Source organism: Platalea leucorodia, assembly GCF_965183815.1.
Source record: "Platalea leucorodia genome assembly, chromosome: 3".
NCBI classification, from domain to species: Eukaryota; Metazoa; Chordata; class Aves; order Pelecaniformes; family Threskiornithidae; genus Platalea; species Platalea leucorodia.
In genome coordinates, this window is record NC_138825.1 from 15,221,509 (window position 1) to 15,235,606 (window position 14,098).

General features: G+C 49.1%; 1 protein-coding gene across 1 annotated transcript in view; it reads right to left on the bottom strand.

The window, feature by feature from the left end:
• Positions 1-13,403: 13,403 nt before the first annotated feature.
• Positions 13,404-14,098, bottom strand: part of TTBK1 (tau tubulin kinase 1) — a gene marked incomplete at its 3' end in the record, with an annotated part of 95,396 nt that continues 94,701 nt past the window's right edge. The window contains exon 14 of the mRNA XM_082308021.1: positions 13,404-13,830. Within this exon, the coding sequence (XP_082164147.1) occupies positions 13,404-13,830 (427 nt within the window). The remainder of the gene's footprint in view (positions 13,831-14,098) is intronic.

The following is a 14,098-nucleotide window of genomic DNA, read 5'->3' on the forward strand; positions in this document are numbered from 1 at the left end:
CCTGAATTATCCTGTGAGCCTATGAACATTAAACCACAAGGTTTTGGACTTGTTTAGCCTGTTATTTTAAATCGGAGGATTTACTTCATTGTATTTTAAATACGAATTAGTAAATTTAAGCAGCTGGACTCAGTTGCGTTACTTTGTCTTTGAGCTTTTCTGTAAGTAATGAAACCTGTGTAGATGCTGTAAGTGTCTGTTTGTCTCCAGGTGCTCTCTGCAATCAGACACATTTTAGCAGCTTCCTTGAAGCTTGAAGGTTTGAAGGACCCTTTCTCACCTCAGTGGTCCTTGGGTCTAGCTGACTCCAGAGCCCCACTTTGAGTCCATCATAGCCACCCTCTTGCATTAGAGGGCAGATGAAGGCAAGGTCAGGAATAACAAGTGGGAGCTGGGTTTCCTTGCAGTGCAGGCTTCCCCTACAGTGCTACGGCACTTCTACGGCTTGCCTTGTCCGCACTGGGGCTTTTCTTGTCTTGAAATATTCAGGGTGGCTGCGTCAGGTCTGCAGCAGAAAGATCTCTGTGCCCAAAAGCTTCTTTGGTTTTTCCAGCTATATCAGCTGGTCCAAGAAAAGATATCGCCTCCTCCTACAGACCTGTCTTTTCATATTTCCTGAAACTGTTCCAGTAAGAGCAGCCTGTTTTAGTTTCTTTCTCCACTTGCTTTCTCACTTGACAAAGGCAGAGTGCCTCAGCCAACGCTGTACCCGGCACCTTGCATCTGACAAACACGCCTTCCAGAGGACCTCTCATTTCACCATCTAGGGGTGGATGATGAAGCCCCTCCGGCAGCCCCTCCTGCTGGCAGCCGGTCCATGCAGTTCTGAAATATTTCTCAATTTCCCAGTTGATGCGGCTCAGCTTTAATTTTCATCTGCCTGTTCCTGACACGGACTTAAGGAGCTTCTTAGATCCCAGTGTTTCTTTCTATGGATTTAGATTCTGCACTAGAGTCAACTGTGTTTTCTTTTGGCTATAGGAGAAAGAATAAAATCTGTCATCATAGGAACATCTTTCCAAGGGAGCACTTATTTTTTTATTCTTTTCTTCACTCTCGCCAATTTTTCACAGCTCTTTAAAGCTGAGAGGAGCTGATGGTGTTCTCCTGTCAGCTTGGTGTACCCAAAGGAGACTAAGCTTTCTGCTGCTCCTCATTGCTCCTTAATTGGCTTACCATGGGCTACTTTATCTCAGCTTGGCTTAGTTGTGTCCTGGGGCTCAGGGGGGTTGGCAGCTTTTACCTGTGAACTATGCAGCTCAGTGTATAAATGTGGAAATAGTGTGTTTTGGGATGTTTGGTCAAATGCTATGTATGATGAGCTATGCAATGTAAAAAAAAGAAGCCACCATATTTGCCTAACAAAGCTAACTTCCAGAAAATCACGTTGACTGGTACAAATTATATCCTTACCCCGTAGTTTTTTTTATCATCTGAAATCTCAGACAGAGCACTTGTTTGGTGTGTTAGACCATGATGACGCTAGTTGAGCTATTTTACCATATACTCAAATGTTTCAAATAGGTATTTCAGTCCCAACCACAGTCATGAAATTAGGACAAAGTGAATTTGAATTTCATGTCCTCCCCATCTCCTCCTGCTGCTGCCTGGGAGCATTAATGCCTTGTAAACACTACTTTAACCAGTGATTTGAGCCACATTTAGATTAATTTTAATACCTAACCATCTTCACTGGATAGTGGCCACACTTATTCCTGCCTGGGCTTTTTTTTTGTTGCTGTTTTTTATTTATTCATGGAGCTGAATATCATTTCATTATTGGTTCTCTGCAAAATCCAATTCTTCTTTTGACTCTGCTTGCTTTATTTCTGTACCACTATCAAGATCTCTGCAATCCATATCAGCAGCTGATGGACAGCAGTGAGTAAATCTGCTTTATTAATTGGATTGCATTTACCATGTTTTTTATGATATGCGTTAATGAAACGGGAATCACGGTGCAACTGCCAAGACGCTTGCTGACAGCCTCATTCTTGCTCCTTATGCCTTGGGCATGGCTGAGTGGGACTCTGGGGAGAGAGTTTCCTGGGAGCATCGTTCACAAGGGCAGCTGAACCTGCCTGGGGGGGACCTGTGCTGGTGCGTGGGCAGGGAGGGACAGCCCCCGTCAGCTGGAGCCTGAAGCATCACCAGAGATCAGTGAGCAGACACCAGCCATGCTCCTGGATCCAAGGGGAGACCTAAAGAACCATTTTCACAGGACTTGGGTGTACTGTGGATAGTTGGCTGCAAGCCAGGGAGCCCTTTGAAAACACTGGTGAGAGCAAGCATGAAAAGACAGACCTCACCACACAGTGAGCTGGACAGAAAGCTACTTATAAACCCTTTAATTGTTATGCTTCCTTATCTAGCAGCTCTCAGTTTCCTTCTTTTAGTTTCTTTTCAAGGTGCAATGGTGGTGTTATAGAGGTGCGAAGTCCTTTTCATGTTGGCATGCTTACCTGAGGGAAAAGGCACCAAGAGATCCACTTCAAAGCACTCAAGTCCTTTGCGTCACATTAAAATATAATCGTCCAGGGAGCTCTTCTTGGGGTGATTTCTCTCTTCCCTCCAAATATGAACTCCTCATAGTTTTTGTTCCTCTACTAAAAGTGATTCCATGTTCATGTTCTTCAGCTCTAAATCCCATCAAACTCACCAATACAGTGAGTTCTCAGAATTAAAACCTGTCTTTTGACATATAGGCTGAAATGTAAAATGCTCAGGGCAGAATCACTACAACTGGTCTAAATCTAGCATGTGAAATAGCAATGCCTCTTCCTGCAGGAAATGATCACCTCCATGCTGTCACAGCTACCAGCTGTTACATCAAATAATATTTGGGTCCTACCTTACCAGCAGGATTTGTGAAAACCTGCCAAGCATTCAGCTTTCTTACTACTACTTCTTCCCAAATCCTTGGATAATGGCCGCATGGTCATTATTTGGACATTGCCAGGATATGTCTTCTCCCGTACTGTCTGCCATCCCTTGATTTCCATCCCTCTGAAACTCTGGTCTTGTTAGCTGTAAATGCATGTCCTTTGGTAAGACAAGAAAGGGAACGTTACACAGCTGAGCAGAGAAATCCAGTCCGTAAAGCTGCATGTGAAACATGCTAGTGTTGAGCACTAACAGGGTCACACACACAGAAATACGGGCATAGCTGCACACAAGGTGGTCTGAATCAGACACAACGTGGCTTGAAGGAAACACAAAAGATGTTTGTAGCATCGAGCTAGGTTCATGTCCCATTCCATGGGGACAGGATGCATAAATGTCTTTGTGTTTACTGGTGTCTTAGCTCTTATTTTTGCCAGCTCAAAACCCTCAGCCCAGGGTTCAGGCTTCTGGGAGCTAAGGACCAGATTTGATGCCAAATCCTGGTTTGAGTTTAACTAGAATATCTCTAGGTTGTGGGAAAGACTGTTGTGAGAGAGTCCGTGAGCTAAAGCAATGCCAGAGAGGAAAACTAAAATCATAGAATCATAGAATCATAGAATTGTTAAGGTTGGAAAAGACCCTTAAGATCATTGAGTCCAACTGTTAACCTATCACTACCAAGTCCACCACTAAACCATGTCCCCAAGCACCACATCTATCCGTCCTTTAAATACCTCCAGGGATGGAGACTCTACCACTTCCCTGGGCAGCCTGTTCCAATGCTTGACCACCCTCTCAGTGAAGAAGTTTTTCCTAATGTCTAACCTAAACTTCCCCTGGCGCAGCTTGAGGCCGTTTCCTCTCATCCTATCGCTTGTTACTGGGGAGAAGAGACCGATCCCACCTCACTACAACCTCCTTTCAGGTAGTTGTAGAGAGCAATAAGGTCTCCCCTCAGCTTCCTCTTCTCCAGACTAAACAACCCCAGCTCCCTCAGCCACTCCTCATAAGACTTGTGCTCCAGACCCTTCACCAACTTCATTGCCCTCCCCTGGACACGCTCCAGCACCTCGATGTCCTTCTTGTAGTGAGGGGCCCAAAACTGAACACAGCACTCGAGGTGCGGCCTCACCAGTGCCGAGTACAGGGGCACTATCACCTCCCTGGTCCTGCTGGCCACACTATTCCTGATACAAGCCAGGATGCCATTGGCCCTCTTGGCCACCTGAGCACACTGCTGGCTCATGTTCAGGCGGCTGTCAACCAACACTCCCAGGTCCTTTTTTGCCAGGCAGCTCTCCAGCCACTCCTCCCCCAGCCTGTAGCGTTGCATGGGGTTGTTGTGACCGAAGTGCAGGACCCGGCACTGAGCCTTGTTGAATCTCAAAAACACAAGCAAAAGTAAAATTGTTGAGGTGGTGACACTGAGCAGCACAAGGACTCACAGAAAAAACCCTCAAAAAAAGCAGCAGAGAAACTGAGATGGCAACTGAGCAACAGGAGAACGAGCTTGTTTCAGGGAGCCAGGGAAGCTGGCACCCACTTGCCAGCAGACAGACACCTGCAAGGTGGCCGGGAGTTTATGAATGTTTAGCCAAGTAACATGTTTGAGCCCTGTACTGCCTGCGTCTGGCTACAAAGGTCAGGCTGTCTGCTTGTAAGCTGTGTCTAATCCTGCCTGCAGAGTGCTCAGTAAAGATGCCCAAGTGAAGGTGGTGAAAGGGTATGAACTTACCAATTGATGAAAATGATCCTTTGTAGCTGCCCTGTTCCCTCTTCCACCACCCCTTCCCGAATCTAGGTAAGAAACTGTACTACACGTACCTGGATGTGATCTGCACACAATAGCCACTAGGCGAGTTGCACATGGTGAAACGACTGTTGTAGGAGCTGTCCTCAGCTTAAATATCAAACTGTCAGAGAGTATTAAAAGTCCAACCATGCCAAGTTACTGGTTTGCTTCTGCTCCACTTCCAGCATATTAATGTGCAGGTCCAACTGCAGCCCCAGCTGGCTGGTCTCAGCACGGAGTACAGACAGGGCCAGTGAAATATTGTAATGATCCCAATGGTGCTCCAATTGGGAAGACCATATAAAACAGAATGGCAAGAGTCCAGTCGTGTAAAACACTGGCCCTGGCCAGCTCTGGAGTTCAGTAAAGATCCCCCAGGTAGGTCCCAGATGGACTGCATGAACCAGCCAGGCGTGGGTCCCACAAACAACTGCACAGATGTTACTTAGCTGTGGCAGCTAGGCTTCTACCCTAAAAGCATCTTTTTGTTGTTGTTGTTAAAAAAGCAGGCTTTGCACTCTGACAGATGCTGTTTTGGAAGTGGATAGCTGAACCTGCTGCCTGCAGTGTGGTTGTGAACAAGATTCATGGTGAAGGACTGTCTGTGGTGCAGAAACGCTTGCACGAATACCAACAGCCCCACTCTGGTGCATTCTTCCAAGCTGTTCCTCTGACCTCGCCTGCTTGCATGAATCACAAGCCACAAGAGAAGAGAGAGCCAGCATTACCACTGTGGCATAGGGAAAGGCTACCAGCAAATCAGACAGCTCTGAGCTTTTGCATACCTGTTTACATGCACAAGGCGCGAGCTGCATCGTTGATGCTCATATTGAAACAAGGGAATGCTCCTGGCCCTTGCGAGCACGTGTTTTGGGGTTGGTTGCAGCCAACTGAATTGCCATGATGTAGGAAAAAATCATATGTACCTTGTGGGGAGGTTTTTATGGCAACCTGGGGCACAGCTCTGCAGGAGGTTTCAAAGAAGGAACGGGAGCCACAGCTGCCACACAGCTGGAATGAAACCCAAGCACAAACGTAGCCAAGGCTCCTTGCCAGCAATTCAGGTGGTATTTCTGCTTCACATGTGGCAACACCAATAAACGGGAGAAGACACCAATGAAAAGGTAGACAGGCTTTTAATGGCATGATCGAGAATCCCCTTTGAATAACAAACCTAATGACAACTGTGTCTGATATGAACAAGAAATGGCATCATCATTTATTTTTTTTAAGACGTGATCTGAAGTTATGACAAATGCCAGGTGGATCTGTACACAGACGGGGCCTCTGTGATGCATGCCAGATTTTATGGCCAAGAAATTTGCCATGCAGTTGAACCGGATTGCGGTTCCTCGGTCGGAGTCGTACATTCTGTTTGCAGTGTGTAAACATTCTCCAGCTGCTTTCCTAAAGAATGCAAAGAAGATATGTAGAGAGATTTAGCCTTGGGACCCAGTCGCATTTCCAGGCAGGCAGTACCAAGGAGCAGAAGTCCTGTCTCCAGGCCAAAAGACTTCATCAGACTGTGCCAGAGGCGAAGGAAAACAACGTCGGTGCACCAGATACAATGTCTGAGTGTAGAGTCACATGCTATTGTGTTAAAAGGAGATATACAAAATTATCTGCGGTTCCAGCTCCAATTCCTGTCCGGAGAAGAAGCAGCCCAGGTCCCATCGCACAGCAGTGTCGCTGACACTGGTTTTAACACACAGAGTTATGCCTGGACGCCTCGCCTAAACCCCCCCGTCCTGCAGAGCTCATCACACCATCTGCAGGCGATGGTCGGAGAGCCTCTGCCTGGCACCCCGGCAGCCATTTACCCAAGTGCTGAGTAAACGTCAGCCCCTGCCTCCTCCAGCGACCCTGTGTCAGACCTCCTTGCACTCAGGGCAGAGGCAACACGAGGCAAGCCCGAGGCAGAGCAGCTACTGGCAAGCCCCATGCTGATACCAGCCCAACTGTACCCTCGCCAAAGCAGAGATCCCACCCCTGCAGCCCCCTCTGGTTTAGGAGCTAAGAGCAGGAGGAGTTCTCACCTTGGTCCCTACCAGGAACCCTCCTCTGGATTTGCTGTTGTAGCTCCCTTCCTCCTTTTAGCACAGAGGGCATCAATGCGTAATTCAAACCTACTTTCCAGACATTTGCAGCTCCAGAAATAAAAGGGAGAACGTTCCTCCTTCTAACCCGGAGCACCAGCCTGCATGGTGCAGGGCGTGCTGCATAGGTTGGTGGCCAAGCCTGCCTCAAGCTTTGCAGAAATCCAGGAAGGCTTCAAGCCCCCAGTCAGGGAGGGACTGACCTGCAGGGAGTACACAGTGACTCTGAAGACAAGATTTGCTAGAGGAGGTATATTAGGAATGAGGGGACAGGAGAGTTGTGGCATACAAATCACTGTCATTTCATGGGATCCTGGCTGTGCTCAGGATCACGGCTCACCACAGCCTGCAACCAGGGCTGTTCTCTGGCCTCACAAAGACACAAACCCCCACGCTCAGGGAGATGCTGCCAACCTGTCTTAACGTCAGCTGGCTCTGCTGTTACTATCAGCATGGTCCCAGCCCCTCGGAGCACAGCAACAGGCTGAGGAAGAGCAAAACAACCATTCAGGGTTCTGCAGAGGACCTTGGGAGCCCATGGGCACCCACTCAGTATCAGTGGTACAGGCATGCACCACAAGAGGAAAGGGCCCAAGCTCCCTCCCTCATGTGCAGATGTCGGAGTAGCTGGAAAACAGATGGAATCAAAGGTGGTTGCAAACTCCCAAGTGGTCCCCATGTGCTTTGTGAAACCAGCCCAGCACCACTTGAGCGTGGCCATGTTTCAGTTAAGCCAGAAGAAATTCATTTGAAACAAAACTTACATCCACAATGGGACTTTTACTGTGTTCACAACGTTAATTTAACTGCAGTTGATTGATGTGTGGGGCAAGGCCTCAGGTGGGCATTGGTGTCTGTGCACATGGAATAGTGGTGGGATCATGCCATGGGTCAGTAAACCATACAGAGAAGAAAGAAGTGTGCTAAGGGACCATCGAGTTGCTGCTGGAGCTGGTCAGGCTATCAATAGATACTTAGCCATCTTCTTACAGAGGATCTACACCGAGAAAATACCTCTTTGTTGGAAAGGAGAAACATCAAAGATTTTCTTGCCCCAACACATCTTGCTTTGGATTGAAGCGTTTCACTAGCAAACAACCCACGCTTGTGTTAGTCAAGGGCAGCCACGTGAGCAGGGACTCTCCAGACCCCGACCCCATGCCACACAGAGATGTGTGGCAGTCCACCAGTTATTACACCTCTGATGACAAGCATGACGGCTGCCAACCATCCAAGCTGGGGTGTTGTGCCCCTGGTTCGTGCTCGGGCGAGTGGAGCCTCGCAGCTCACATGTGCTTTGGTAGAGCGGTACCCTGTTCCTCCATCCACATCCACCGCACACAGCAGTCAGTCCTGCACACATCAGAAGTCACATAGCACATAGTACAGGGCACTGCTCTGAAGGTAGCAGGATCCTTATCAACCTTTAGTCACTATATATAATGGGCACTACTTATATTATATTGTTATAATAATATATATATTATAATATTCTTTACTTAGAAAGGGCAAGCAGTCTCCTGCCTCTTACAGATTCCAAGCACAACTGACTCAGAGAGGTCTACTACAGAAACACCTTTTGCACCAAGACAAGCAATGTGTTTGTGCTGCCAACAAGACAAATCAGTTAAGCAGCTCCATCCATGTGTTCAAGCCCCTCCACAGCATTAGTCTGACCGGTGCCATCAGTTCTTTTGCTCTCTCTGCTCATGTAACCTGTCATCACACTGGCTTAGCGCTGAGAACTGCCTTTCAGATTCACCACTTGGCCCATCTTCCCGGTATCCCTGTTTCTTTGCAAACATCTCCTGGCCAGACAGCAGCCATTGACTCATTTTTACCAGCCAGTGTGCCATCTTCTCAGCTGGCAGATAAGAAAGCAGGCAGGAGCTTCGCAGACCCCAGCAAAGTGAAGACTTCCAGCAGAGCGTTTGCTTTATCTCATGATACCAGGCAGTCCCAAAGACACTTATGCTCCCAACACACACAGGACCCCACAATGCTCCCCTGAACAAGTCCTATCGGTTCCTACCACCCATGCACATGCATGCGCAGATGCAGGCACGGTGGCAGCCTGTCCCAGGAGTCCCCTCAAAATACACATAGGCACAACCATCTGCAGCTGGCCAGGACAGACCCCGCAGCAAAGACACCAGTGGGGAACCACATAGCATCAGGCTTTTCCCAGAAATTCCTGCAAACATGGGAAAGTGCTGGGAAGACTGCCTCTCCTCCCCTGACCCCAAACAGTTTTATTTATTCTTCCCAGCCATTTCTTCTGCTCTGGTCAGCTTGATCTTCTCTTTGATCTTATCTTCTTTGCAGTGAAGCAAGGATGCAGCCACATACCACCAGCAGTGTTTGAACAGCCCTGTGTGTCCTCGACGCTTGACAGAGCTTGCACACCGTGTTTCATGGCAGAGAACAGCAAGGTCTTGCCTCTCCCGCCTTTCTGGGATGCAACAGCCCACCATGTCCTGCAATGCCAGACTGGATTGTCTGGCATCTCTCAACCACCTGACTTCTCCCTAACATCATCCCCTCCTGCCCCCAAACATGATCTCCAGCGTTTGCTCCAACTATGGCAGGTGTCCTTCCAGCCTCCCTGCAGGGCAGAGGAAGAAGAGAGGATGAGAGGACCCAGAGGAGTTGTTGACTGTTTTGCAGGGCTGTTTTCACAGTAGTGCTAGCAGAGAGCATCACTGCTGGTCCACCTGCCTGCCAGAAAATCCCTCCAGAGAGACACACAAGAGGAATGGAAACTTCTGCAACCAGGGTGTGCTGAGCACCCCAGTGACGGGAGTACCCTTGGGTCACACTCACCATTGAGCAATTGAAGGGCAGAACCTTGAAAATCAGAGCCAGGGAGGAGATCCAGAGTAGCACCCGCATGGCAGGGGCTTTCCTGAGTCCCTCTGCTGACGCCTGAAAGAGGAATTAAGATATCACCTCCTGCAGCATGCGGGCTGCTAACAGGGGGCTTTCGAGCATGCCTGGGCTAGGCAGTGCCTTTTGACCGGCTCTGCCAGCAAAATGTGGCTCTGAGGACTACCTCTTGTTAGCAAACTCTTGATATCCACTTGACTGGAAGAGCCCAGGAGCAAAGCTCCTGTAAAAATAACTTCAGCAAAGGCATGAAAGAGGCAATGTGACATCCAGCTAAGATCACAGCATCACTGGCCACTGGGAAGGGGAGCAGGTCCAGAGACCCAAACCTGTGGGATACACAGGGACAGTCAGGCCTCGCAGGAACGACCCTTAGAAACCTTTCAGTGACAGCGCCCGGCAGCTCCTGCACAGGCTCTCTGGGGAGAAAGCACTGCTGCAGTCAGCCAGCTTTCACTGCTGTCACACCTGATGGCGCGGCCCACTCTCATCCAAAATGACCGGGGGAGCACCGGTGTTGACGCACTCTCGTGCTCCCCTCCGTGCCAGGGACAGCCGGGAAGCAGGGCTGTGCTGGGGCAGGGAGGCTGGTAGCACAACCACAAGGAGAGACACAACTCATGCCAGTCCCAGATCTCTGTGGACCCAGTTGCACTCTCAGCCCAGCCCTGTCAAACAACACTGGGACCGGCTGTTATTTTCTGTGCTGGAAATCTTTCACTGGCTTTCTGAAAGCTGCGGGACCTGTCTGGTGGCTCTCCAACATGTGACAGCTTTGGCATGTGTCCGGCAGGACCAGGAATCTACTGCACCACGAAGACAGATGATACCTTGGTGTCACCAGCATCCTGCCTGCTACTTGTGGTTGAGTCGTGGTAGGAAGACCTCTTAGAAGACAGCTAGGTTTCTCAGAAAACCTTTTAATAAGAAAAAGTCCCCACATTCCTGTGAAAGATTTCACTGGACAGTCGCTTCACAACTAGAAGCCTGCCTGTTTTCTTCATCTGCCATTCTCGGCTACTCCATCTTCCCTGCTTTCATGTGCCAGATGGAAGATCTCTGCCCTGGAGCTTCCTTCCTGACATGTGTGTAGCTGGGCAATGGAAAACTCTCCTGTAAACTTTCTCTTGAACAAATACATTGATTGTGCTTTATTGGCCTCCCATGATAAGGCAGGTTTGCTAACCCTGTTAATAGCCCTGTAGCCCTCTTTCCAAGCTCTTTCAATGTCATTTTTGGCCTGTGCGTCTAAGACCTGGATGGAGTATCTGGTAAAGGCTTCCTGACAAAGTCTTACCATCTGAGCACTCTAAAATGAATAATCTCCCAAAAAATTAATGAGTGCTATTTCTGGTTTATATTTCTGGAAAGAATCTGTGTTTGGGTTTATTCTGTTTTCTAGTTTCTAAACATGCAGGGCATATTTAGGTTGTAGTTTGACCCACGCTTCAAACTCACATGAAGTTATAGTGCCACCAGAAGAAGCGGTCACACTCTCTGTCCTCTCCTTCCCCCACTTCTGTTATGTGACCTAATGCTGAACCAGACTGATGAACTGAACCAGATGAAAACCAAACCAGCAAACCAGAACGCTTGATGTCGTGCTGGATCAGCATTTCCAGCCACTTCACCAAATAGCTGCCCCAGTGTAAGAGGGTGGGACAGGGCAATGACGCAGCTGGAGCTTGGAGGGACCACTGCTTTTGGTGGCAACATCAGCTCAGTCCATCAAACTACAACCTGACCTTGGAGTTCCCAATGCTTCTCTGTAAAGATGAGGGCATGTTTTTAGACTAGAAGCTGTGCTTCTTACTCTACCAGGGTGAACAACGTCAATGGAAAACAGCAAACACTTTGCGCTAGATGAAATAAATTCTTAGTGATGGCAGCACTGAAACTGTCATATAAAGAGGTAATTCCTGTCACCTATTTCTAGATGTTTCCCTGTTCAGATGTCCCAGGAGTACCCTGTCCTCCCAGCCACCCCGTCCCAGCTCCCATGCTCCTTTCCAGAACAGTTCCTGTAGATATGAACAACTTCAGGATTCCTTGGACTCGATGGCCATCAGTGTGACTGTTTGTATCTATGTTTAAATGAGTCAACGTTATTACTGTCCAGATTCCTCTGTCAAGCTTTGTTGTCTGCAAATAGTAAATATTTGCCACTAGTTGCAGCTGCGGGAATAGGTGTACAGAGCAGCTGTATTTTTGTTCTGCCTCATGCAAAGCCTCTTTTAGGCAATGGTGTGAAGCCTGAAGTATTTGGGTCTGGAGTGTTTCCCCCTGTGAGCTGCAGGGAAAATTTTGTGACTACTTCAAGATCTCATCAAGCTCAGACAGGTATCAGTCCTCCTGGCTTTCATTTTCAAACCTTCCTAATTAGTCAGGGGTCTAAAATGTTGGTTGATTTAGTTCCAGCTGAGTGCTAAGCTTCTGCTCTGATAATATTACTTGAAGAGCACAGCCCTTGCTTTTATGTTCACATTGTTAGTTCTCACGCAATGTGTGGAAAAGCTGAGTACCGAGAAAGACATAAACCCGACCTCTGCAACTCAACCTACCGTACTCTCGGATAGAAATGCACAAGGTACCCACGGCGCGCCAGCAAACCTCTCCTCGCAAAGCAGCAGCTTTTGAGTATACTACAGGATAATAATTTCCCACCCTGCCGTGTAGGGGAACTTTCAACCACAGTGCCAAAATTCACAAACACCAAGAGCATGACAATAAAGCACAAGGAATTTAGGTGCAAGGGGCACCCAAGCTAAAGGCATCCAGTGACTATTCACATCTTCAGGATGGAGCTGTGTTTGGTGGACTACGGGTCTGCGGCACCAACCACACTCGGGTTGAGAGGAACCACCCATGTTGGGAGATGTGGTTTCCACAGATCACAGTTTGGTATTTGAGACAGAAGTGGCTGCAGTGTGCTCCCTTCTACATCAATTAGCAAGCGCTCTTGATTTCCCAGCAAGCTGCCAATACATCCCTACTTCCATCTAAATACCCACCACACAGGCATCTACTGAAACAGCAGCAGTGTCGCTGAGCAGCAATGCCAGACAGCCTCCTCTGTGGGACATACTGGAGCAGGTAGGAGCATCCAGCAAGACCTGCCTGTCTCCCATTCCCATCTGCAGAGGCATCTCTGGAAAGAAGAGCTCCCTCCACCCTGCCCCTGCTCTCATCTCAGCACATAAGGACACATCCATCCCTCTTGGCTAAGCTGGTGACAATCCCTTGCTAACACAGGTGGCAGGAGGCGAGCCAACACTCAGGTAGATGGTGGCGGCCAAGGCTGGCGTTTTCCCAGCAAGGAGAGAGGAGGCAGCTGCCTGCAGGACAGGAGCCTTCCTCTCCAGCAGGCCTTGCTCTCGTCACCTCTGCTCCTCTTTCCAAAGCCAGGGTTGGTGTTGGCGACTGGTATTGCTAACAGAGAGAGGGGAATGCCTGGGGAGGGAGGAGGGTCAGGCACTAGGCAGGCTGCCTGGGTCACTGCTTGGTGCTGTGCGTTAGCAAGCATGAGCTGCGGGCTGGATGTCTCCCGTGAAGAAGGCTCCGTGGCTCAGAGGCTCTCAGGCCCGTGGGAGCTGATCGCGACGGTGTGGGGTGAGAGTGAGTGAAGCATTGAAGTACAGCTACTGCTATACACTCGTGGGTCCAGCATGGAAGGCTGTGCTGCAGCATCTCAAGTGTATACTATATGCAGAAGTTACCCAGTCTGTTGGGCTGGCAAAAGAAGATCATTATCTGGCAGCTGCCTTACTTTCCACGGACACCTGCTTTCCTTTGGTTGCTGGACTCTGAGTCTGGGTTTTTCCTCTTTGTCGTTTTTTGGCCACACCAGGAGAGGGCAGGGAATCTCCTGTCGGCCCCAGGGCCTGAGCTGGGGGCTGAGGTCGGGGGGAAGGAGGAACTCGCTGAAGAGCAGTCCCTGGCTTATGCTGTCGGCAGGGAGAAGGACTTTCCCTCCGAGGTGGCAGCTGGCTTCTGGGGGAAGCACTGGGGTTTCTTGAAGGAAGGACAGGGCTCCGAGGGGATGCACAGCTGGACCTCCGTGAGCTGCTTCGTGGAGGAAGAGAAGTGGAGCTTGGCGAAGGAGGAAGCCGACTTTGTATCTGCGTTGCTCGGCACTCATTTGGGACACTTCCAGCTGGTCTGTGTGCCTGAAGCCTGCAGGGGAAGAGAAGAGGGAGAATGAAGGGGAATTTCTGCAATGATGAATGTTGCTGGGCAATTACAAGGAGTTTCCAGCACCAGGATGACAGGAGCTACGCTGTGAACAAGACAGGGCACTGCTTTGAACACCATCCTGTAACTCTCTATGCTCTCAGCTAGTAAGTGTTTGCCCTGATCCTCCAGCACCCTCTGGGACAACATGGTTTGGTGGATAGCATGTATCTGGGACTCTTCTTAACATGCAGCATGGATGCAGCAACCT